The sequence below is a fragment of the Entelurus aequoreus genome, linkage group LG03 (genome assembly GCF_033978785.1).
Source record: "Entelurus aequoreus isolate RoL-2023_Sb linkage group LG03, RoL_Eaeq_v1.1, whole genome shotgun sequence".
Lineage (NCBI taxonomy): Eukaryota > Metazoa > Chordata > Actinopteri > Syngnathiformes > Syngnathidae > Entelurus > Entelurus aequoreus.
Genome location: NC_084733.1, coordinates 91,126,310 through 91,151,401, shown reverse-complemented (window position 1 = coordinate 91,151,401; position 25,092 = coordinate 91,126,310). Strand labels below are relative to the sequence as shown.

Here is a 25,092-nt window from a genome sequence, read left to right as displayed (position 1 = left end):
TTAGCTTCTGTTTTTTCGACAAAGAATATTTGTGAAATATTTCTTCAAACTTATTGTGATTAAAATTCAAAAAAATTATTCTGGCAAATCTAGAAAATCTGTAGAATCAAATTTAAATCTTATGTCAAAGTCTTTTGAATTTCTTTTAAAATTTTTGTTCTGGAAAATCTAGAAGAAATAATGATTTGTCTTTGTTAGAAATATAGCTTGGTCCAATTTATTATATATTCTAACAAAGTGTAGATTGGATTTTAACCTATTTAAAACATGTCTTTAAAATTCTAAAATGAATCTTAATCAGGAAAAATGACTAATGATGTTCCATAAATTCTTTTTTTAAGTTTTCCTCTTCTTTTTTTCGGTTGAATTTTGAATTTTAAAGAGTCGAAATTGAAGATAAACTATGTTTCAAAATTTAATTGTCATTTTTTTCGTGTTTTCTCCTCTTTTAAACCGTTCAATTAAGTGTAAATATTATTAATTATTAATAATAACATAGAGTTAAAGGTAAATTGAGCAAATTGGCTATTTCTGGCCATTTATTTAAGTGCGTATCAAACTGGTAGCCCTTTGCATTCATCAGTACCCAAGAAGTAGCTCTTGCTTTCAAAAAGGTTGGTGACCCCTGGCCTAGTGGTTAGAGTGTCCGCCCTGAGATGGGTAGGTCGTGAGTTCAAACCCCGGCCGAGTCATACCAAAGACTATAAAAATGGGAGCCATTACCTCCCTGCTTGGCACTCAGCATCAATGGTTGGAATTGGGGGTTAAATCACCAAAAATGATTCCCGGGCGCGGCCACCGCTGCTGCTCACTGCTCCCCTCACCTCCCAGGGGGTGATCAAGTGTGCAGAGGATCATTTCGCCACACCTAGTGTGTGTGTGTGACAATCATTGGTACTTTAACTTAAATATAAACCAAAAAATATATTTTGACATTTCGGGAAGACAACAGATGTATGAATGAAGTGAATTATATTTATATAGCGCTTTTCTCTAGTGACTCAAAGCGCTTTTACATAGTGAAAGCCAATATCTAAGTTCAATTTAAAGCAGTGTGGGTGGCACTGGGAGCAGGTGGGTAAAGTGTCTTGCCCAAGGACACAACGGCAGTGACTAGGATGGCGGAAGCGGGGATCGAACCTGGAACCTTCAAGTCGCTGGCACGGCCACTGTACCAACCGAGACCATACCGCCCCGATGTAATGGATAGGAATGTCTGATGCTGGATGTCAATACAAATACAATGAAAAAATAACAATTTAAAATTGTATTTCTTTAATTTTGAAGAATTGGGTATGTAATATATCTTGTCCTTATTTTCCTTAGCTCAACTTTTGTCAACTCATCCATCCATCCATTTTCTACCGCTTATTCCCTTCGGGGTCGCGGGGGGCACTGGAGCCTATCTCAGCTACAATCGGGCGGAAGGCGGCGTACACCCTGGACAAGTCGCCACCTCATCGCAGACTTTTGTCAACTCCTTCAGGATATATTGTCTACGAACTCTTTCACTAAAACTGCCCTCATGTATTTGTTGGAACATCTTCAATATGAAGGTTTCTCAAGACAAGGGGGTAATGATACCAAGTACAGGAGCGTATCTAGTCGATACTACTATGATTACATCGATATTTTGTATCGTCACAAAATACTTTTTTTAATTCATATTATATCCATAAACTTAGTAAATACGTTAGTGAATACGAAGTGACGTTGATTATAGGGCGTTATCACACACATTAGGTATATTTGCACACAGAATTGGTATCACCAATACCAGCCTGAATTGCACTGCATTAATAAGGATTGTTGTTCTCAATTTTTTTCTCTTTCTCTCCCCTGAATTAAAATATGATTGTGAACCTGATACTATTCATTTATTTATTTAGTCATACAAATACTGTACGAGTTCCTGGCACCAACATTCTGATAGTGTTGGTACCGGTACCAACATGTATTTCTATACTTTTTTTAAATAAAAGGGGACCACAAAAAATGTAATTATTGGCTTTATTTTTAACAAAAAAAATGTTAGTGTACATGAAACATATGTTTATTATTGTCATTTAGTCCTTCAATAAAATAGTGAACATACTAGACAACTTGTCTTTTAGTAGTAAGTAAACAAACAAAGACTCCTAATTAGTCTGCTGACGTATGCAGCATTTATCATTCTATTATTTTGTCAAAATTATGAGGGACAAACTGTAAAAATGTTCATTTAGTGTTAATATCTGCTTATTTTCTTTTTTAACATGTTCTATCTACACTTCTGTTCAAATGTAATAATCACTTATTCTTCTCTTCTTTGATACTTGACATGAGTTTTGGATGATACCACACATTTAGGTATGGATCCGATACCAAGTAGTTACAGTATCATACATTGGTCATATTCAAAGTCCTCATGTGTCCAGGGACGTATTTGCTGAGTTTATAAACATAATATGAGGGAAAAAAAATTTGTTAAGATAAAAAAATAGATGTAATCATAGTAGTATCGACTAGATACGCTTCTGTACTTGGTATCATTACAGTGGATGTCAGGTGTAGATCCACTCATGGCGTTTGTTTACATTGTATCCTCCTACGGTGTGTAGTGAAGCATGTTTAGATATTCCTCGTCCTCCAGTGATAATGATACTTGTAAGAAACTTACTTTGTCGCCATGGAAACCAGGATTAGTGATTTAGGAGTAGCTAAAATGTCTTAAAGCAGCTCTTCCTGAGGGTGTTTCAGTGTTATAACTTCACCTTTATCTGGACTTTTTACACCAAAATGCGTCCATTCTCCCTTTTCTGTCTACACACTGTGTCTGCTTGTAAGTACTCTGTGTGTGTGCGCTGCCCAACATGCTCCTCTGCTGGTAAAACCAGCAATGTCACGACTTGAAGACGCGCCGTCATGCCTGTAAAAAAAAAAAGAAAAGCTAACAGGTACTTTTCAAACAGAGTATAGTACCGTTTTTGATTCATTAGTACCGCGATTCTGAACACAATCACCTGATGAGATACATGAATAAAATGAGTTGAGACTAGGGATGTCCGATAATGGCTTTTTGCTGATATCCGATATTGTCCAACTCTTTAATTACCGATACCGATATCAACCGATACCGATATCAACCGATATATGCAGTCGTGGAATTAACACATTATTATGCCTAATTTGGACAACCAGGTATGGTGAAGATAAGGTACTTTTTTAAAAAATTAGTAAAATAAGATAAATAAATGAAAAACATTTTCTTGAATAAAAAAGAAAGTACAACAATATAAAAACAGTTACATAGAAACTAGTAATGAATGAAAATTTGTAAAATGAAGTGTTAAAGGTTAGTACTATTAGTGGAGCAGCAGCACGCACAATCATGTGTGCTTACGGACTGTATCCCTTGCAGACTGTATTGATATATATTGATATATAATGTAGGAAGCAGAATATTAATAACAGAAAGAAACAACCCTTTGTGTGAATGAGTGTGAATGGGGGAGGGAGGTTTTTTGGGTTGGTGCACTAATTGTAAGTGTATCTTGTGTTTTTTATGTGGATTTATTTAAAAAACAAAAACAAAAACAAAAAACGATACAGATAATAAAAAAAACCGATACCGATCATTTCCGATATTACATTTTAACGCATTTATCGGCCGGTAATATCGGCAGGCCGATATTATCGGACATCCCTATTAATAACAGAAAGAAACAACCCTTTTGTGTGAATGAGTGTAAATGGGGGAGGGAGGTTTTTTGGGTTGGTGCACTAATTGTAAGTGTATCTTGTGTTTTTTATGTGGATTTAATAAAAAAAACAACAACAACAAAAAACGATACAGATAATAAAAAAAACCGATACCGATAATTTCCGATATTACATTTTAACGCATTTATCGGCTGATATTATCGGACATCCCTATTAATAACAGAAAGAAACAACCCTTTTGTGTGAATGAGTGTAAATGGGGGAGGGAGGTTTTTTGGGTTGGTGCACTAATTGTAAGTGTATCTTGTGTTTTTTATGCGGATTTAATAAAAAACAACAACAACAAACAAACAAAAAAACACGATACAGATAATAAAAAAAACGATACCGATAATTTCCGATATTACATTTTAACGCATTCATCGGCCCTATTGCCTTCAGCAGGCCGATATTATCGGACATCCCTCTTAATAACAGAAAGAAACAACCCTTTTGTGTGAATGAGTGTAAATGGGGGAGGGAGGTTTTTTGGGTTAGTGCACTGATTGTAAGTGTATCTTGTGTTTTTTATGTTGATTTAATAAAAAAACCCAAAAAAAACCGATACAGATAATAAAAAAAACGATACCGATAATTTCCGATATTACATTTTAACGCATTTATCGGCCGATAATATCGGACATCCCTATTAATAACAGAAAGAAACAACCCTTTTGTGTGAATGAGTGTAAATGGGGGGAGGGAGGTTTTTTGGGTTGGTGCACTAATTGTAAGTGTATCTTGTGTTTTTTATGTGGATTTAATTAAAAAAAAAAAAAAAAAAAAACGATACCGATAATTTCCGATATTACATTTTAACGCATATATCGTCCGATAATATCGGCAGGCCGATATTATCGGACATCTCTAGTTGAGACATTTCCAATTTATTCAATTTGTAAGATTCAAACCAGACTGCTCAGTCTGTGGATTCTCAAAAACAGAGAAAAAGGTGCAAAGGATTCACTGGAATGTGCTTTTTTTTTTTTTACTGACATTGAAAAAAACCCGCTGCTCACGCCCAGAAGAACCGGTTGAACTTAAAAAAAAAAATTCTGACAAATCCCAGTAAATCCAGCACTAGCTCCGGATTTTGTGTTTCAAGAATATTTATACAAGCTTTCTTCTAAAATGTTAAGACTCGTTTGCACCAAAAGTCAACAAATACGGCATTTAGCATTGAAAATGTGTGATTTGAATATTTCATCAGAATGAAAGGACACTTGTATTTCAAAGTTGAAAACAATAAAGGTGTGATGAACAGTGGTGGTCAAAGGTGTACATACACTTGTAAAGGACATCATGTCATGGTTGTCTTGACTTTACAATCATTTCTTACTTTGTTGTGATGTAGTGATTGGAGCACATACTTGTTGCTCACAAAAAACATTCATGAAGTTTGCTTCTTTTATGAATTTATTATGGGTCTACTGAAAATGTGACCAATCAAAAGTATACATACAGCAATGTTAATATTTGCTTACATGTCCCTTGGCAAGTTGACCTGCAATAAGGCGCTTTTGGTAGCCATCCACAAGCTTCTGCTTGACCACTAAACTAGTGCAGTTCAGCTAAATGTGTTGCTTTTCTGACATGGACTTGTTTCATCAGCATTGTCCACACCTTTAAGTCAGGACTTTGGGAAGGCCATTCTAAAACCTTCATTCTAGCCTGATTTAGCCATTCCTTGACCACTTTTGAGGTGTGTTCGAGGTCATTGTCCTGTTGGAACACCCAACTGCACCCAAGACCCAACCTCCGGGCTGATGATCTTAGCTTGTCCTGAACAATTTGGAGCTAATCCTCCTTTTTCATTGTCACATTTAAAGCAGCAGTTCCATTGTGGGAAATTTTCCAGTTCAACAAACAACTTTGTTTTTTTTGTCCTGATTAAGAGGAATTATTTGACGGTTGAAGTGGGTTGAAAAGTAGTCGCCAGAAAAAAGGGTGGAAATAGGACTTTGCAAAAAATGGAATTCTGGAAAATCCTGGAATTTTTATTGAACTTGGAAAAATTATAGTGTGAATGTCCAGGATGAGTGGAATGTGTTGAAGGTGGTAAGGGTTGAAAAATACGTAAAATGTGCAACTTGGAAAAATGTCCCATTGATTTTGAATGGGGAAAAATGTCCCTGAAAACTGGGAATTCTTGGAAATCCGGGAATTTTTTTTAAACCGTTGGAGAGCACACCATTTTGAAATTGTGGAATATTTTGGAGTTTGAACGGTTTGAATCGGATGAAAACTTGTGGAACTTTGAAAAATGTCCCATTGATTTCAATGGGACATTTCATGAAAATGTGTGAATCTTGGGAAAAGCGGGAATTTTTTTTTTAGAAAATGTTAAAAGACTTGAATTTGGAGCTAATCCTCCTTTTTCATTGTCCCATTTAAAGCAGCAGTTCCATTGCGGGAAATTTTCCAGTTCAACAACTTTGTTTTTTTTGTCCTGATTAAGAGGAATTATTTGACGGTTGAAGTGGGTTGAAAAGTAGTCGCCAGAAAAAAGGGTGGAAATAGGGCTTTGCAAAAAATGGAAGTCTGGAAAATCCTGGAATTTTTATTGAACTTGGAAAAATTATAGTGTGAATGTCCAGGATGAGTGGAATGTGTTGAAGGTTGTAAGGGTTGAAAAATGCGTAAAATGTGCAACTTGGAAAAATGTCCCATTCCTTTTGAATGGGGAAAAATGTCCCTGAAAACCGGGAATTCTTGGAAATCCGGGAATTTTTTTTTAAACCGTTGAAGGAGAGCACACCATTTTGAAAATGTGAAATATTTTGGAGTTGAACGGTTTGAATCGGATGAAAACTTGTGGAACTTTGAAAAATGTCCCATTGATTTCAATGGGACATTTCATGAAAATGTGTGAATTTTGGGAAAAGCGGGAATTTTTTTTTTAGAAAATGTTAAAAGACTTGAATTTGGAGCTAACCCTTCTTTTTCATTGTCCCATTTAAAGCAGCAGTTCCATTGGCAGCAAAACAGGCCCAGAGCATAATACTACCACCACCATGCTTGACGGTAGGCTTGGTGTTCCTGGGATTAAAGGCCTCACCTTTTCTCCTCCCAACATATTGCTGGGTATTGTGGCCAAACAGCTCCATTTTTGTTTCATATGTGTCAGGTTCAAACACCGAACTATCTATTAAACAGGTAAAGAAGCAAGGAATCAAACAGAGACACGAGTACAGTGTCAACCCACGCTCTGAGGAAAAAGTTCCAGCGCCTCCCCATTTATTTGGTCATTCCCTGATTACATAGCTGAAGCTGCCTCTAAGGGGAGGGGTCACTTTATGCAGCATCCTAGCACTGGGTCACAAACAGTCAAAACGAAATGTGCTTGGAGCGGTGTCGAGTTCACCCCCTCTCTGCTTGTCCACCTTACCTTCTTGGAGACTTCGGGTCCTGATCTAAAAAAACAGATACTTCTACGGCAAGGCGCATGTAGTGGATTGTCCGGAGCTTAAACAGCAACAAAAGTGAATTTAGTACAACAAGTTTATTTTCTCATAGTCAAAAGTGCATAAGTTGGATTGTTTTGTCCCTGCAAACCAACGGCCGTCCTCCGGAGGACACACAAAAAGCAATCTCTCTCGAGTCCTGGTCTCCTGGGCATTTTTATCTGTTTCTTCGTGCGTCAGTCTGTTTTTCCTTGTGCGTCATGATTTTGTGGTCTTCGACATGTTTGTTTTGCAACATCCTTGAATCCCTTAATCATACTTAGACAATCAAAACATTCTGTAGACAGGTTGGCACGACTTAATATTCACTTTTGTCCCACACCCGGTCCATTCAATGGCACAGAATAGAAGAGAAGTTAAATGAGCGTACATTCTTGACAGGCATGAAATATAGTTCAAAGGTCAGAAATTCTACTACACGCACACAGAGGAGATTTACAAGCCGTCCGCCTTTGCTTGATAAGAACAAGGACAGCCTTGTGAGCACAAGTACGTAGTAACCGGGGCCACCGGTCTTCACGCGGAACAACCTGAACTGCAAGCAGACATAACTTATATACAATTATTCTGACAATCTGACCACAGAACCTTCCTCCAGAAGGTCTTATTTTTGTCCATGTGATGTCAAATATTAACATTGCTGTATGTATACTTTTGACCCTCACATTTTCAGTAGACCCATAATAAAGTCATAAAAGAAGCAAACTTCATGAATGTTTTTTGTGACCAACAAGTATGTGCTCCAATCAAAAAAATAAGAGTTGTAGAAATGATTGTATAGTCAAGACAGCCATGACATGATGTTCTTTACAAGTGTACGTACACTTTTGACCACCACTGTACTGTACAGGTATATCATAGCTGCCACTGACACAGGTGTAATTAACTCACAGATGTGGTCTTTCTTCATCCTTCCCACTCCTCGTCAGTGTCGTCCACCGACATTCCCTTGGCTGCTGCAGATTTGCGGTAGGCGTGACCCTCCGCCTCGGCCCTGCAACGGTCCAAAAACACTTGATTCCACACCAGGGTGACTGACAGCTAGGGATGATGTTCGAAACCGGTTCTCCCGGGTGTTTGATAAGAAAAGAACCGATTTCATGGACTCGAATCCATGAATTGAGAACCAGTTCCCGTTATCGAGGCCACCATAGTAAAGAAAAAGAGTTGGTTCTTTATTCGAATCCCGTCCCACAGGGCGTTTCCTGTGGGACGGCAATGTTATGCCTATTTGATTGTAGACTCTTACTGACACCTTGTGGCGATATGAAAATACTACACGTCATTAGTTTGGCGACGTCAGTTCAGTTCATGAGACAATTGAGAAGGAGACAAGTTGTGTTAGCTCTTACAAGCCTTGGAAAAGATAAGTCTGTAAGTAAACTGTTTAACTTGTTCATGTAACTCAATATTAAGGTGGAAAGTGGTTAAATTTGATACTAAGATGTTTTTTTTGTGCACTGTTTCAATGGATGTTTTGAGGACTTAAAATGGCTGCCAGTCGTGTATTTCCACCATCGAAATAATTTTTGGGAAGAAGAATTGTTGATTGATGACTGTGGTGTTCTTAGTGTCATAGTGTGTGTAGTTAGTATGTTCCAATAGCAGCAGAAGTGCACTTTTTGGAGAGCTGTATTATTTTCAGTTTTGTGCCCAAGGGACTGATTTTATTTAACACTATATTATTATTTATACACCTATGGTGATCACAGAGACAGGTTGTTTTTGTGTTACTGTATATATTTGTTTTTCTGAAATATCTCACTTAATATACTTTGGGTAACAACAGTCAATATTTTTATTTTTTATTTTTTAACAGTCAATATTTATTTATTTATTTTATTTTATTCTTATAAAATAAAAGTGAGCTTTTGTTAAACCAAATATTGTGTTTTTTTCATATACAACAACCTATCTGGATTCGATAAGAGAATCGATAAGGAATCGGTTCGATAAGAGGATTCGATAATGGGCTCGAACTGGATAATTTCTTATCAAACATCATCCCTACTGACAGCTGAGTGTGAACATCCACAAGTCGTACTTCTGAAGGAAGAGAACGCACTCCTTGTGTCCGTATATTTCCGCAAACCGCAGCGGCCTGTCCCCGCTGGCGTCCTCCTTGTGCAGGGGCGCGTGGACGGAGTGCAGCAGCCTCAGCACCGCCAGCGACCCGGCCTCCGCGGCAAAGTGGGCCGGAGTCCACCCGAGCTCCGTCCTCAGGCAGGGGCGAGCGCCGTGGTCCATGAGGAGCCTGGCTGTTTCCACGTCTCCTGCAGGAGGGGGGAGGATTATGTCACACCTTTGAAGGTGGTAATCACGTGCTGTCCTACCGTTGGCTGCGGCCCAGTGCAGAGGAGTCTTGTTGCCCCAGTCTATGTCCTTCTGGTTGGGGTTGCATTTCTTCTCTCTCAAAAGCTCCTCCACGTGCTCAAAGTCCGCCGCGGCCGCTGCCTGGTGCAGCTCCGACATGTCTGCCGCGGTTGCCTAGGTGACTGGCTTCAACATGGAGGACAAACACTAATGCCGGTAATGTCGCCCCCTGCTGGAAGACTTCAAACTACCTTAAGAGCAGAAGGTGGAAGGCGGTGCTGCGTTCAAGAGACTTGAAATGAGGACCTAGAGCAGGGGTGCTCACACCTTTTCAGCAGGCGAGCTACTTTTTAAATGACCAAGTCCAGGTGATCTACCTCATATACTGTACGTTTACATACATACGTACATATACATACATACATACACGTACGTATACATACATATTTTTACATACGTACGTATATATACACATACGTACGTATATATACACATACGTACGTATATATACACATATGTACGTATATACACATATACACATATGTACGTATATACACATATACACACATATGTACGTATATACACATATACACACATATGTACGTATATACACATATACACACATACGTACGTATATACACACATACGTACGTATATACACATACACACACACGTACGTACATATATACACATATACACACACACGTACGTACATATATACACATACGTACGTATATACACATACGTACGTATATACACATATATACACATACCGACGTATATACACATACCGACGTATATACACATACATACGTATATACACATACATACGTATATACATATATACACATACATACGTATATACATATATACACATACATACGTATATACATATATACACATACATACGTATTTACACACACATACATACGTATATACACATACATACGTATATATATATATATATATACACATACATACGTATATATACACATACACACATACTGCATACACACATACTGTATGTATACATACATACACACATACTGTATATATACATACATACATACATACATACAGTACATACATACACATATATAAATACATACATACATATACATACATACATACATACACATACCTTATATACCTTAAGCATACTAACTTCGTGGGTCGGGATGGGAATTTGAATTTATTTTTAAATTCTGCTTTACGATTCGGTTTCTTTTCCATTCTTATTTGTAAAAGAGAATTAACATCTACTTTGATTAGTTTAGAGGTCACGTGGCCTTACAAAGCCTACCGTGATGTCTTAAGAGGCACAGACTTGGCATAGTAAAACCATTACCGTACATTCCGTACTATAAGCTGGTACTTTTTACCTACACTTTGAACCCTGCGGCTTACTAGACAGAGCGGCTAATTTATGGACTTTTCTTTGCCGACGGCCATAATAAAAAATTGTATTAAAAAAACACGCAGAGGGTGTCTTATCGTTTGTGCTTCGTGTAAACACACCATTCGAAATATTCTGACTCGATCACACACATTTAGATAAAATTTCCTTCCGATCGAGACGGGGGGTTTACGCCAAAAGTCATTCGGATTGTAGCGCATGAAAACGCATCCTCCGAAATTCGGGTTAGAATTATCCTTATTGCGCATGTCTTTGATGTCAGCTATGCTATGGTGGTGGTGCGAGGACTACATTTGATAGTCTCGGAATGTCGCCCCTCATTCAACATGTACAGAAATAGCGTTATATACTGTGGAGTTCCTTGCTTTAAAACGAGACTAGCGAAAACAGAAGTATGGTCTGGATGTGTCGCTGTTACAATAAAAGAAGGGATCCAGTTGTCTTAACGAGCTGTTCTATGCACGACATTACAGCTACTGCTAACGGCGAGCCTCAAACCCATGCAGAATGTCGTAACAAAGACACGCCGCAACCCGTACATAATCGCAACATAGAAAGCACAGAACAGCTCTATTTCAAAAAGAGAGGTAAAACAAAAGTAGTGAACAGAAGGAAAACATAATACCGTGAAACCGTCAGACAAGCCGAAATGCGCAAATCCATGTTTGTTTACAGTGGAAGTCACTGCTTATCCAGCAACTGCAGTGAGCGAACTTGTCCAAAGGATGGCGCCGTAGCACAAATAACACACCTTTCCGTGTGTTAGGTTCTGCGCATGTCAAAGTAAAGTATTCCGATTTAAGGTGTGATAATCAGATCATTTTTGTTCAGGGTCCATGTACACGGTAACATTCTAGTCTCAATGATGATCAGATTAAATAAATGTTGTCCATTTATACGTGGCTACTGTTATGTGCTAATGCTTCCTTCTTATGCATTGTTGCATTCAACTAAAACAGGGGTGTCAAACTCATTTTAGATGGGGGGGCCGCATGGAGAAAAATCTACTCCCAAGTGGGCCGGACCGGTAAAATCACAGCACGATAACTTAAAAATAAAGACAACTTCAGATTGTTTTCTTTGTTTAAAAATAGAACGAGCACATTCTGAAAATGTACAAATCATAATGTTGTTTTTTTTTTTACACTTACATGTTGCGGTTAATAGTATTTTACCTTTATTTGTTGTTATTCATATTTTCTGAATAAATGGTCTGATATTGTTCATCAGTCAACTCATTGGTGTTAGATTTATCTTGATAGATTGAAAATTATCAAGATAAAATCATAATGTTGTATTCTGTTAGTATTTTACCTTTATTTGTTGTTATTTATACTTTCTGAATAAATGGTCTGATAATGTTCATCAGTCAACTCATTGGTGTTAATTTTCAATCAAGAAAAAAAAATTACAGGATTGTATTTATGTAGTTTGCTCATTTTCCTCGACTGGTGCACTAAGATCATGTGTTTTTTTTGTTTTGTTTTTACATACGTAGCATCATCTACAAAGATACAAAAAATTGCTATTGCGACATCTAGTGGACACATTTAGAACAGCTGTTTCATTAAAAAAAAATGTGGCTCATTTTTATACTTAGCAAACTCATTCCGCGGGCCGGATAAAACCCGTTGGCAGGCCTGATCCGGCCCGTACGTTTGACACTATTGAACTAAAACCATAGAATTAAAAGGAAATCTCTCACTGGTCTCTTAAATGCACACAATTTTATTTTATTATCACTTCAGACTTTTGCTTGCATTACGTTTTACTGTGCACACCCAACACGTTGTCGCCGTATCTTGAGCCCAGACATAATACCTGATGTTTATTCATTCCAATTACAACACGTTTAAACATGTTTAAGAGTTAAGGAAGGACAAGAGACAAATGTAAACAACTACATAGTTCGGTTACGCAATGCAGTTCACATACTAGGTCTATAACGCACATCTTATCAGTGACATCTAATGAGTCCTAAAACAAGATTTATATTAACAATTTGTAGCAGGATTAACCATTATCATCAGTAATAGACTTAGAAAACTTTGTATCAGTGTATTTGAGCAGCTAGCCTGTTTCATTGCAGTATTTCTCCATCATTCCATTCACACTCACCCCTTCACACTCCACTTCTACTGCATACTGAGGCAGAGCAATCTGTGCGTTGTCTTCCACGCGAAACACTGTCACTTTGAGTGGTTTGTCAGCCAGAAGGCTAGCAAACTCTTTGCAGGCACCTTTGTCCCAAGAGCCTGTGGCCGCTTCAAATCTGTTCAGTGAGCACAAAAAGGCCCGAGGGGCAAACTCCAGCAGACCGCGAGCCAGCGGCCTGACATCTTTGGTGTTGACGTGCGAGTAATTCCCATAGTTGATGAACACCACGTGAAAGTTGTCGTCCACTCTGGAGATCACTTGAGCGCGATACCAATTGTGGTCCGTTGGGTACAAAGCCAGACAAGGACTGCCAGGAAGGAGTGACTCCAGGAAGTTCTCGTCCAGCTCGGCTTGTCCCGCTTCCTTGGCAAGAGCTGACAGCTGCTCCAGGACCTGTGCGTTACCGAACTGGCACCAGAAGAAATTAGGGTCCACAAGACAAGAGGCATAAACAACCTCAGGCTTATTTTTTCAGATATTTGGCTTTTCGTACATGGCAACGTTTACATTCACTGTCGGGGTACTAGTTTGTCTTTGACCATTTCGTGGAGATTCCCCTGTGGGAGTTGTAAAATGTCCTCCGGTGGTTGGCTTCCAGTATTTCTGCATTGCTGCGTTCACAGACACTCCTTCACACTCAACTTCCACTGCATGATAAGGTAGATCAGTCTCTGGATGGTCTTTAACACGACACACAGTCACCCTGAGGGGCTTATCAACTAGAAGATTGTAGAAGTCATCGTAAGCGTCATCTTCCCAGGAGCCCTGGGAGTCATCAAGTCCATTCAGAGTGCACAAAAAGGCCTGAGGGGCATAATACTGCAGACTCTGAGGCAGAGGTCTCACGTTCTGAAGGGCGAGGTCAGCTTCATTCCCATAGTCGACAAACACCACGTGGACTCTATTTTCCTCTTTGCTTATGATCAGTGCTCGATACCATTGGTTGTCTGTGGAAAAGAGTGCGAGGCAAAGGCTGCTTGGTCCAAAGGTCTCCGAGAAGGTGAGGTCCAGCTCTGCTCGTCCTTCAACCTGAGCAAGACTCACTACCTTGTCGAGGTCGTCTGTGTTGGTAAACTGACACCAGAAGAAATTAGGTTCCACGATACACGAAGCATAAACCTCCTCCATTTTGTTTAAGCTAACATTTGGGTGCTTGTATGAGCATGTGCTTGCATTTTCCTTGATCGGAATCACGTTGGACTCTATAGGTTTTGGGGGAGTGGCTTCTTGAGCCCTTTCAATTTCAGACTCAGTAAGAATGTTTGCTTTCCAGTATTTTTGCATGGCCTCGTTTACATTTGTATTCCCACACTCAATTTTCACTAAATGTTGAGGAAGGGAAATTTCTGAATGCTCTTGTACATTTAACATTGTCACTCTGAGGGGTTTATCAACGAGAAGAGTGTAGATGTCCTCATAGACCTGATCATCCCATGATCCTTTGGACTCATCAAATCCATCCAAACTGCACAAGAAAGCCTGAGGAGCATATTCTATCAGAGACATGGGGAGGGATCTCACATATTTAATCTCTAGCTCAGACTCGTTTCCAAAGTCCACAAACAAAACACTGACCATGTTGTTGGTCCTCCGAACAACTTGAGCTCGATACCACTGGGAGTCATCGGAAAAGAGGGCAAGACATGGACAACCAGGGTTTAAAGTCTCTGGGGCCGTCGTGTCTTGTACGGACTCTCCGACTGTCTGAGCAAGGGTTGACACAGCGTTCAAGTCTTCAGTGTTGGCAAACTGACACCAGAAGTAGTTAGGTCCAACAATGCAGGAGGCGTACACCTCTGTACTGTCAGGAGAAACATTTGGCATCTTGTATGTGAAACTATTAAGTCTTTCAGGGCACTCAGGGGGGCAATTTTTTGCCACTGCTGTGGTTGGTTGGCTGGTTTGGGGCATTTCTTCATTGTGAATAGTGCTGTTCAAAAGTTCCTCTCCAAGAGTCTTTTCAGGGTCACGTTTTAATGCATTTGCCAGGGTTGTGTTGGGTTGTTGTGTTCCATTGCTTCTCTGCTGTTTATTTTGCTCAACCATCTCCTGAGGTTGTGATACAAACACGAGTTCTTCTCTTAAAAAGTTCTTATCTTTTAATGCAGCCTCTTTTGGGACCTCTTGGCTAGCTGGCACAATTTGCTCGGTCATTGCTTGTTGTTTTGAATTTACCATCTTCTCTCTTACAATGACATTTATATTCAGCGAGCCTTCAAACAGTTCCACAAGCAGCTTCCCTCCATCCCCTGTTGCCACTACAAAAATAGTGAAAGTTGTGTCAACGGCGTGATCTGCAAACCACTGGTTGACCTCTTCCGGTACATCAACTGGAACGCCAAAGAGTCCGAGAGGAACCGCCAATACTGGGACAGACTTTACGACGCTTGCACTGGCAGACAGGGGGAGAATATCAGACTCATTCACTGAAAGGGTGTCGCCGTAGTCCACAAAGAGAACTTCTGTATTTGGAGACATTTTCACCACTCGACCTCTGTACCACTCGTTATCTGTGTACCGAGCAAGGCAAGCAGTGTTGAGTCCAATGGGGTCTCTGTCTCCGCACTGAGACTTGCCAATTACTTTCTTCACATCCGCCTTCACTTCTTCGAACAAATGAGAATTTCTGTTCAGCTGGCAGAAGAAGTGGTGCACAGTATCTGATGAAGTTACCCACACCTTCTCTTTTCTGCCAACCTCCATATTATACGTGAAATAACTGTACGTATTCACATGGACGACAGGGAGGGCTTGAGCGTATTTCTGGGCAAGCAGTTTGCAAGCACTCTGAGCTGACGTTTCAAGATCTACCACATTAACCATCTGACCTTCTTCATCAGAAATGATGTCTTGTATTGTGCATTTGATTTCAGACTTGCCGGATTCCACAAACTTTTGAAACTCAACTGATGCAGCGTTGTTCCAGGGAGTATCAGATGGTGTATTTGGGTGGCCTAAGCGACACTGAAAGGCCTGAACATCAAGTTGCAGAAATGCCGGGTCAATGTGGCAGACGTCTCTCAGGGGCACCCTTTGTGTCGCACCGTAGTCCAAAAATTGCACATCTACTTCGATGAAGTGGCCACTGGGGATAATCCTTGCTCTATGCCACATGCCATTGTCTGGGTTTCGAGCGACACAGGGTGACTCAACTATGGACAGAGGTTGGATGGAGGCATACTGGTCTTGAAGCCCTTCCATCAGTAGTCTTAGAGTCTCTTCATTTTCAGTTTTTTGACACCAGAACTTGTGCGGACCTTGAATGCAGGATACTTTTACATTGATAGTGCTTCCCACACATAACAGATCTTCTTGGTGAACATGTTTCACCTTGGAAGTCAAACAATCCTTATTCGGGAGTAATAGCGGTTGAGGATGTTCAGAGTCATCTCGGTCACTGGGACCAGAAGTAGGACCAGTGTCTTGTTGATCATCAACTGGTCCATTTTCGGCAAAAGCCAATGTTTCCTTTTCCAAGTGGTCATCTACATCGACAAGGTTTATAAAATCCACTCCTGGCTCATCTTCTGTATTGAGAACCGATGCGGGTTCAATCTGGATGTCCAAAGGTCTTTCAGTTGCAGTGGCTAGGAAAAGTTCAGCTTTCTCCAAAAAACAAGTGTTCATGCATGTGCCATTTGTGTTGTAGAGTGTGACACTATAGGCATCGTCACACGTGTGATGCTTTTCAAGCCTGACCACAAACGTATTGTTCAGCAGTAACGACTTTAAATACTTGATATGATTTTCCGTCCATCCTGTGCCGCCACCCACCACCCCATATAGGGAAAAGCAATACGTGACCACCGGCATTCTAAGGAATTTCTTCTGTAAGGGTTTGATGCATCCCACGGGGACAAACTCAGTTTTTCCTTCGTCTACGTGTGTGACTTCCACAAGCGCATCACCATTTCGGACGTTTTGTTTTAGCAGAGAGCGATGCCATCTGTGGTTTTCCCCTCGAGTGGCGCACGGTTCACCGCAGGTCTTTGGTTGTTCTTCTCTAGGATCTGAAGACTCGTCATAGTAGAGTTGCATCTCTTCTGAGAGAGTTTTCAATGCTTGGGAATAAATTTGTAGTTTGCAAAACACTTTATGGGGATCAATTACTTCAGTCACTAGAACCGTTTCAAACACGCCACAGAGCAGTTCTGGGTAGAAGTACTGGTTGGTATCATCGAGTGGTACACCAATATTCAAACTCACCTGTGTAATGTTACAGGTGATGGGTGAATTTTCTTTGGGTGGATGCAAACATTTCAGTAAAACGTCTCTGAACTCCTCCACCGGAAGCTTCCTTGCAGCCCCCAAGGTGCACATTTGCTTGGAGATGAACGGTATGTCTAAGAGAATTGTCCTGTCTGGCATTAGAACATGCTGAACCACTCCGCTCATCGTCTTTCCAGGAAGAGACCTCAAAAAGTTAGCAGCTTTCTCGGGCCAGTTCTCCTCGAGGGCGACGATGTTGGCGAGGATACAAGATTCAATTTCAGGAGGGAGGAAGAAACAGTCACTCTGGTCCCATGCTAGGGCATCCCACCCACTGACGTGGGGCCGTCCTTGGTCAATGAGGAAGACATGGCAAGCTTCATCTTGGATGGACACAATGCGAGCCCGATGCCACTTATCGCTGATGCAAACCAAACACAGGTCCCCGGCTTCTCCTTCAGATCCACAAAACAATCTTTGAGGGAACTGTATGTGCTCATTCATTTGCTGGTAGGCATGTTTCCTGCCCACGTCCATGTTGACCCACAGTTCCATGAGACCACATTTGGGGTTTGGGTTGACTCTCTTGATGGCAACGGTTACTTCGGAGCCTGGCGTCGGGAGCCCGGGGATTGAACACATCGTGAGGCTTACATGTATCTAGAAAGTAATGGAACGTTGAACCGAATTAGGCTATTAATAATTGATCATAGACTTAGATTGTTTATAAGCTGTATCAAAATAAACATTGATTTAAAAAATAGGCCCTATAAATACAACAGATTAAGGGCTCAAATCTACTAAAATGGGCGTATTTCTATGTATTGATAATGATTTAGTGGTTATTTTTAGGGATGTCCGATAATGGCTTTTTGCCGATATCCGATATTGTCCAACTCTTTAATTACAGATACCGATATCAACCGATACCGATATCAACCGATATATACAGTCGTGGAATTAACACATTATTATGTCTAATATGGACAACCAGGTATGGTGAAGATAAGGTACTTTTAAAAAAAAATTATAAAATAAAATAAGATAAATAAATTAAAAACATTTTCTTGAATAAAAAAGAAAGTAAAACAATATAAAAACCGTTACATAGAATCTAGTAATTAATGAAAATAAGTAACATTAACTGTTAAAGGTTAGTACTATTAGTGGACCAGCAGCACGCACAATCATGTGTGCTTACGGACTGTATCTCTGCAGACTGTATTGATATATATTGATATATAATGTAGGAACCAGAATATTAATAACAAAGAAACAACCCTTTTGTGTGAATGAAGAGGGAGGTTTTTTGGGTTGGTGCATTAATTGTAAGTGTATCTTGTGTTTTTTATGTTGATTTAATTTAAAAAAAAACAACAAAAAACGATACCGATAATAAAAAAAAACAATACCGATAATTTCCGATATTACATTTTAACGCATTTATCGGCCGATAATATCGGCCTGCCGATATTATCGGACATCCCTAGTTATTTTAGCTAAAAGTTGATTTGACAGTCATGTTCAGAAGTGTATAAAATAATCCAAATACCATGCTGACCCAAATAAAAGAAACAAACTTCATGAATGTTTTTTGTGACCGACAAGTATGTGCGCCAATCACTCTAACACAAAAAAATAAGAGTTGTTGAAATGATTTATTATTATTATATTTGATCTAGGACGGGGGTAGGCAACGCACGCGGCTCTCGAGGACTGCCCTATAGTGGCTCTTTGGAGCTTTTTCTAAAATGGAAAAAGATGGTAGAAAAATACATTTGTTGTATTAAGAATGTTTCTGTAGGAGGACAAATAGAACACAACCCCTCCTAATTGTTACGGTTTAATATGTTTGTGTTTAGGGATGTCCGATAATGGCTTTTTGCCGATATTCCGATATTGTCCAACGCTTTGATTACCGATACCGATATCAACCGATACCGATATCAACCGATATATACAGTCGTGGAATTAACACATTATTATGCCTAATTTGGACAACCACGTACAGTGAAGAGAACGTACTTTTAAAAAATAAATAAATAAATAAAATAAGATAAATAAATTCAAAACATTTTCTTGAATAAAAAAGAAAGTAAAACAATATAAAAACAGTAACATAGAAACTAGTAAATAATGAAAATGAGTAAAATTAACTGTTAAAGGTTAGTACTATTAGTGGACCAGCAGCACGCACAATCATGTGTGCTTACGGACTGTATCCCTTGCAGACTGTATTGATATATATTGATATATAATGTAGGAACCACAATATTAATAACAGAAAGAAACAACCCCTTTTGTGTGACTAAGTATAAATTGGGGAGGGAGATTTTTTGGGTTGGTGCACTAATTGTAAGTGTATCTTGTGTTTTTTATGTGGATTTAATAAATAAAAAAATTAGTTAAAAAAACAAAAAACAAAAAAAAACCGATACCGATAATAAAAAAACAATACCGATAATTTCCAATATCACATTTTAACGCATTTATCGGACATCTCTATTTGTGTTTATGCTTCACTGATGACAGCATTGTAGCGGGCGCCGCTTTGTCCTACTAATTTCGGCTGTCCTTGAACTCATCGTAGTTTGTTTACGTGTACAACTTCCTCCGACGCTGCCTCAGAAAGACGTGTTTTATGCCACTCCTTTGTCTCATTTTGTCCACCAAACCGTTTATGCTGCGCGTGAATGCACAAAGGTGAGCTTTGTTGATCTTATTGACCTGCGCGGAGTGCTAATAATCGACGCCAACATGCTATTTAGTTTAGCCGTGCGTACATATTGCGTCATTATGCCTCGTTTGTAGCTATATTTAAGCTCTTTTAATTTCCTTTACTTTTGTTCTCTGTGTATTTAATTTATTTTTGCATGCCTCATGACACATTATCTGTATGTAATATTGGCTGCATTTCTGATTGTGTGCCATGTTGTTCCAGACCACGGCAAATGTTACCCAGCTTGCAAAGATTGTAATAAATCCATTATCATTTATTGCCAATTCCTTTAACTTGGGCACACACACTTGTACCTTTGGCATTTTTAAGCCAGTCATTTCCAGGAGTTGATGCATGCATGTGTGATGCATCATGTTGTATGCATGCATGTTCCAAACAAACTCAACTCAAAAGTTAAGATATTTTAGTCGGGTATTTGCTGCCACCCACTGTTCATTTAGTACAGGGGTCACCAACGCGGTGCCCGCGGGCACCAGGTAGCCCGTAAGGACCAGATGAGTAGCCCGCCGGCCTGTTCTAAAAATAGCTCAAATAGCAGCACTTACCAGTGAGCTGCCTCTATTTTTTAAATTGTATTTATTTACTAGCAAGCTGGTCTCGCTTTGCCTGACATTTTTAATTCTAAGAGAGACAAAACTCAAATAGAATTTGAAAATCCAAGAAAATATTTTAAAGACTTGGTCTTCACTTGTTTAAATAAATTCATTAATTTTTTTACTTTGCTTCTTATAACTTTCAGAAAGACAATTTTAGAGAAAAAATACAACCTTAAAAATGATTTTAGGATTTTTAAACACATATACCTTTTTACCTTTTAAATTCCTTCCTCTTCTTTCCTGACAATTTAAATCAATGTTCAACTAAATTTCTTTTTTTATTATTGTAAAGAATAATAAATACATTTTAATTTAATTCTTCATTTTAGCTTCTGTTTTTTCGACGAAGAATATTTGTGAAATATTTCTTCAAACTTATGATTAAAATTCAAAAAAATTATTCTGGCAAATCTAGAAAATCTGTAGAATCAAATTTAAATCTTATTTCAAAGTCTTTTGAATTTTTTTTTAAATTTTTGTTCTGGAAAATCTAGAACAAATAATGATTTGTCTTTGTTAGAAATATAGCTTGGTCCAATTTGTTATATATTCTAACAAAGTGTAGATTGGATTTTAACCTACTTAAAACATGTCTTTAAAATTCTAAAATGAATCTTAATCAGGAAAAATTACTAATGATGTTCCATAAATTATTTTTTTAAGTTTTTCCTCTTCTTTTTTTCAGTTGAATTTTGAATTTTAGAGAGTCGAAATTGAAGATAAACTATGTTTCAAAATTTGATTGTCATTTTATTCGTGTTTTCTCCTCTTTTAATCCGTTCAATTAAGTGTAAATATCATTAATTATTAATAATAACAGAGTTAAAGGTAAATTGAGCAAATTGGCTATTTCTGGCAATTTATTTAAGTGTGTATCAAACTGGTAGCCCTTCGCATTAATCAGTACCCAAGAAGTAGCTCTTGGTTTCAAAAATGTGGGTGACCCCTGATTTAGTAACATTTAAGAACATTAGTGTTTCTATTTGTTTATGAACACATACATTTTCAAAAAGGCTAGCGCCATGTTATTGTCCCACTTCCGGTGTGTCTAACATGAAACTCTTGGCAAATTATGCGGACTAAATGGAGATGTCAGCAGTTCAGTGGGAATAAAACATTTAAACATTACTTTGACTTTAGACTGGCAGAATTATAAATAAGGTCAGAGAGAATGACATGTATTATACACACATTCAAAACATTAACTGTCTTGTTAAATCATGCTAGCTTAAACAAGACGAACTAGCAACTAAACTATTGTAATTTACCCTCTCAACTAAACACACACGAAGCGTACTCACCTTTTTCCTTTCAGGTCGCTTCAAAAAAATCCCCCAACGATGTAAAATCAACGGAATGTTTGTTTTTTTTGTGTTAAAACTACAGCATTTTTTTTAATGTTGCTTTCCAAGCTGCTCTTAATTGCTAGTCCCGCCAGAGGCGTGCAGGTGGGCGGGGTGGTAGGCCAACGGCCTATCACGTCCAAGCCTTTCAGGTGATTGACACTCGTACCAGGAAGTACACAAACTGGAAGTAATAATCGTCTCGCTTACTTGTTTTTGCCATTCAGAAAGCCGACGATTAAAATTACACGGACAGAAATGCGTTTTGGTCGTTTATAAGTCCACGTTTTAGGGAGAAAAGCTTTTGTTTTTAAAATACTTGCGTACCCATTCGGGTAGGCGGGGCGTTTAGGTAAAACGGAGGGGGCGGGTTCCAGTGGGCGGGTAGCCAATCACGTCTAATTCTTGCAGGTGATTGACAGTCTGACCAGGAAGTGGGGAAAAAACGGAAGTAAGGATTGCCACTTCCTTGTTAACCATAGCAAGTATTTTATTTATTTATTTTAATTTTTTTCATTGAATCGTACCCTTTTTAATCATTGTAGAATTTTCACTCTGATTTTGCGTGAATAATTTTTAAAGTTACATGTTAGATCAAGTCCATTTTTATTTCTGTTATTTTTTACTTTTCATTTTCATTTACAAGTTAAAAAATTCTGATCATTTTCTCACGATTAATATTAATAATAATTATACATTATTCATATTAATAATAATATTCATATTACAATGAAAAATTCAAGCATGCATGGGCCATTTTGATATTTTTATTGATCAAAACCAGTACGATATTTGGATGTTTTCTAACCTTTATGACTCCCCTCAAGTCTATAAGGGTCATAAAAATGTTAAAAAACAAATACAATTATTTTTTTGATCATTTTTATTTAACGCTTAAATCTGTAAATCAACTTCAGATCTACAAAGTTTTTTTGGAGCCTTGAATAGGTCAATAATTCATGGATTTTGATGCATTATTATTTTTTTAGCAATGACAAAAGAAAGACAGGAAGAAAGAAAATAGCCTTTCTTTGTGTTATTAGAGTCATCATTGCAACTTTTTCTTGTTACATTTCATCCGTTTGCTCTTTTAATTCCACTTTGTTTTTTGTTTTTTTTAGTAGTTTTAGAACACCTGTGTCAAACTCAAGGCCCGGGGGCCAGATCTGGCCCGCCATGTCATTTAATGAGGGCTTAAAAGCCTTGAAATAATATAAAAGTATTTGATCCTTTCTTACTTTTGGGGCGGTATAGCTCGGTTGGTAGAGCGGCCGTGCCAGCAACTTGAGGGTTGCAGGTTCGATCCCCGCTTCCGCCATCCTAGTCACTGCCGTTGTGTCCTTGGGCAAGACACTTTACCCACCTGCTCCCAGTGCCACCCACACTGGTTTAAATGTAACTTAGATATTGGGTTTCACAATGTAAAGCGCTTTGAGTCACTTGAGAAAAAGCGCTATATAAATGTAATTCACTTCACTTCACTTCACTACTAGATAGATTTGTTCTTTCCATTTTGACAAAAAAAAAAAAAATACATGTATTGCATGCAATTGAATATATTTTAAACTTTAATATTATCTAATAATGAAAAAGATATATATACTATCGAAATGTTTTTTTTTAGTTAAAATAAAAATAATAATTAATATCTGCTTGATTTATGATTTTAAGGCAAGTTATCTCTCAAATTGTACAGTGTAAAAATCACAATAGATTTGACTGTAAAAAACAAAACACACTGGGAGCTCAGTTACTAGAGTTTTACTATATTACCGTTTTTCCATTTAATATGCTGTTAAAAAAAACAAAAAACAAAACATAAATTGTACAGTAAAATTGTGGCGACAGAGAAGCCTTTTTACTGCAAAATCAAATGTTTTTTTGGGTTGTTTTTTTTTACATTTTATGTAAAAAAATTAAATAATCAAATTGTATGAAAATATCATGAGGCGAATCCCTAAACATGTATTCATTTATAAATTATTTACGGTTAAAAGTGGCCCTCTGACGGCAGCCATAACTGTGGGAACCAATTTGACCCTCCTGTTTTAGAATGTGTCACGGCCTGGCATGAAATTACCAAACCCCAAAAGCAGTGAAGTTGTCACGTTGTGTAAATGGTAAATAAAAAGAGAATACAACAAATCCTTTTCAACTTATATTCAATCGAATAGACTGCAAAGACAAGATATTTCATGTTCACACTGAGAAACTTTGTTATTTTGTTTTGCACATAATCATTAACTTAGAATTTAGCATTGTCTCGCTGAAATAAGCAGGGGCGTCCATGATAATGTTGCTCGGATGGCTCCAAAAGCTGTATGTACCTTTCAGCATTAATGGTGCCTTTACAGATGTGTAAGTTACCCATGTCTTGGCCACTAATACACCCCCATACCATTACACATGCTGGCTTTTAGACTTTCACCCTAGAACATTCTTTTCCTCTTTGGTCCGGAGGACACGACGTCCGCAGTTTCCAAAAACCATTTGAAATGTGGACTCGTCAGACCCCAGAACACTTTTCCACTTTGCATCAGTCCATCTTAGATGAGCTCGGGCCCAGCGAAGCCGGCTGCGTTTCTGGGTGTTGTTGATAAATGGCTGTGGCTTTGCATAGTCGAGTTTTAACTTGCTTTTACGGATGTAGCGACCAACTGTAGTTACTGACAGTGGTTTTCTGAAGTGTTCCTGAGCCCATGTGGTGATATCCTTTACACACTGATGTCGCTTTTTGATGCAGTACCGCCTGAGGGATCTAAAGTCCGTAATATCATGGCTTACGTGCAGTGATTTCTCCAGATTCTCTGAACCTTTTGATGATATTACGGAGCGTAGATGGTGAAATCCCTAAATTCCTTGTTGAGAAATGTTGTTCTTCAACAATTTGCTCAGGCATTTGTTGACAAAGTGGTGACCCTCGCCCCCGTCCTTGTTTGTGAACGACTGAGCATTTCATGGAAGCTGCTTTTATACCCAATCATGGCACCCACCTGTTCCCAATTAGCCCGTTCACCTGTGGGATGTTCCAAATAAGTCTTTGACGAGCATTCCTCAAGTTTCTCAGTCTTTTTTGCCACTTGTGCCAGCTTTTTTGAAACATGTTGCAGGC

The 25,092-nt window shown here is 38.5% G+C and overlaps 2 protein-coding genes across 6 annotated transcripts in view; both read right to left on the bottom strand.

Annotated features, from left to right (window-relative positions):
- LOC133647095 (ankyrin repeat domain-containing protein 66-like) overlaps positions 1 to 9,984 on the bottom strand; it is a 37,233-nt gene extending 27,249 nt beyond the window's left edge. Inside the window, exons 1-4 of one of the 5 annotated variants that reach the window (XM_062043201.1) lie at positions 9,539 to 9,984; positions 9,250 to 9,478; positions 8,097 to 8,199; positions 902 to 2,908 (exon numbers count right to left, since the gene is read on the bottom strand). In XM_062043201.1, the coding sequence (XP_061899185.1) occupies positions 8,112 to 8,199; positions 9,250 to 9,478; positions 9,539 to 9,677 (456 nt within the window). In that variant the 5' untranslated portion in view covers positions 9,678 to 9,984 and the 3' untranslated portion in view covers positions 902 to 2,908; positions 8,097 to 8,111. Of the gene's footprint in view, positions 1 to 901; positions 2,909 to 7,502; positions 8,200 to 9,249; positions 9,479 to 9,538 lie in introns of those variants that run through there. The other 4 variants (XM_062043203.1, XM_062043202.1, XM_062043200.1 and 1 more) reach the window with 4 other exon arrangements.
- Positions 9,985 to 13,560: 3,576 nt separating this feature from the next.
- On the bottom strand, positions 13,561 to 22,084 carry LOC133647091 (tudor domain-containing 6-like). Its single transcript, XM_062043192.1, has 2 exons — positions 21,939 to 22,084; positions 13,561 to 17,961 (listed from the first exon to the last, which is right to left on the bottom strand). The coding sequence occupies exon 2, from the start codon at positions 17,941 to 17,943 to the stop codon at positions 13,564 to 13,566; it is 4,380 nt and encodes a 1,459-aa protein (XP_061899176.1). The 5' UTR covers positions 17,944 to 17,961; positions 21,939 to 22,084; the 3' UTR covers positions 13,561 to 13,563.
- Positions 22,085 to 25,092: the final 3,008 nt, after the last annotated feature.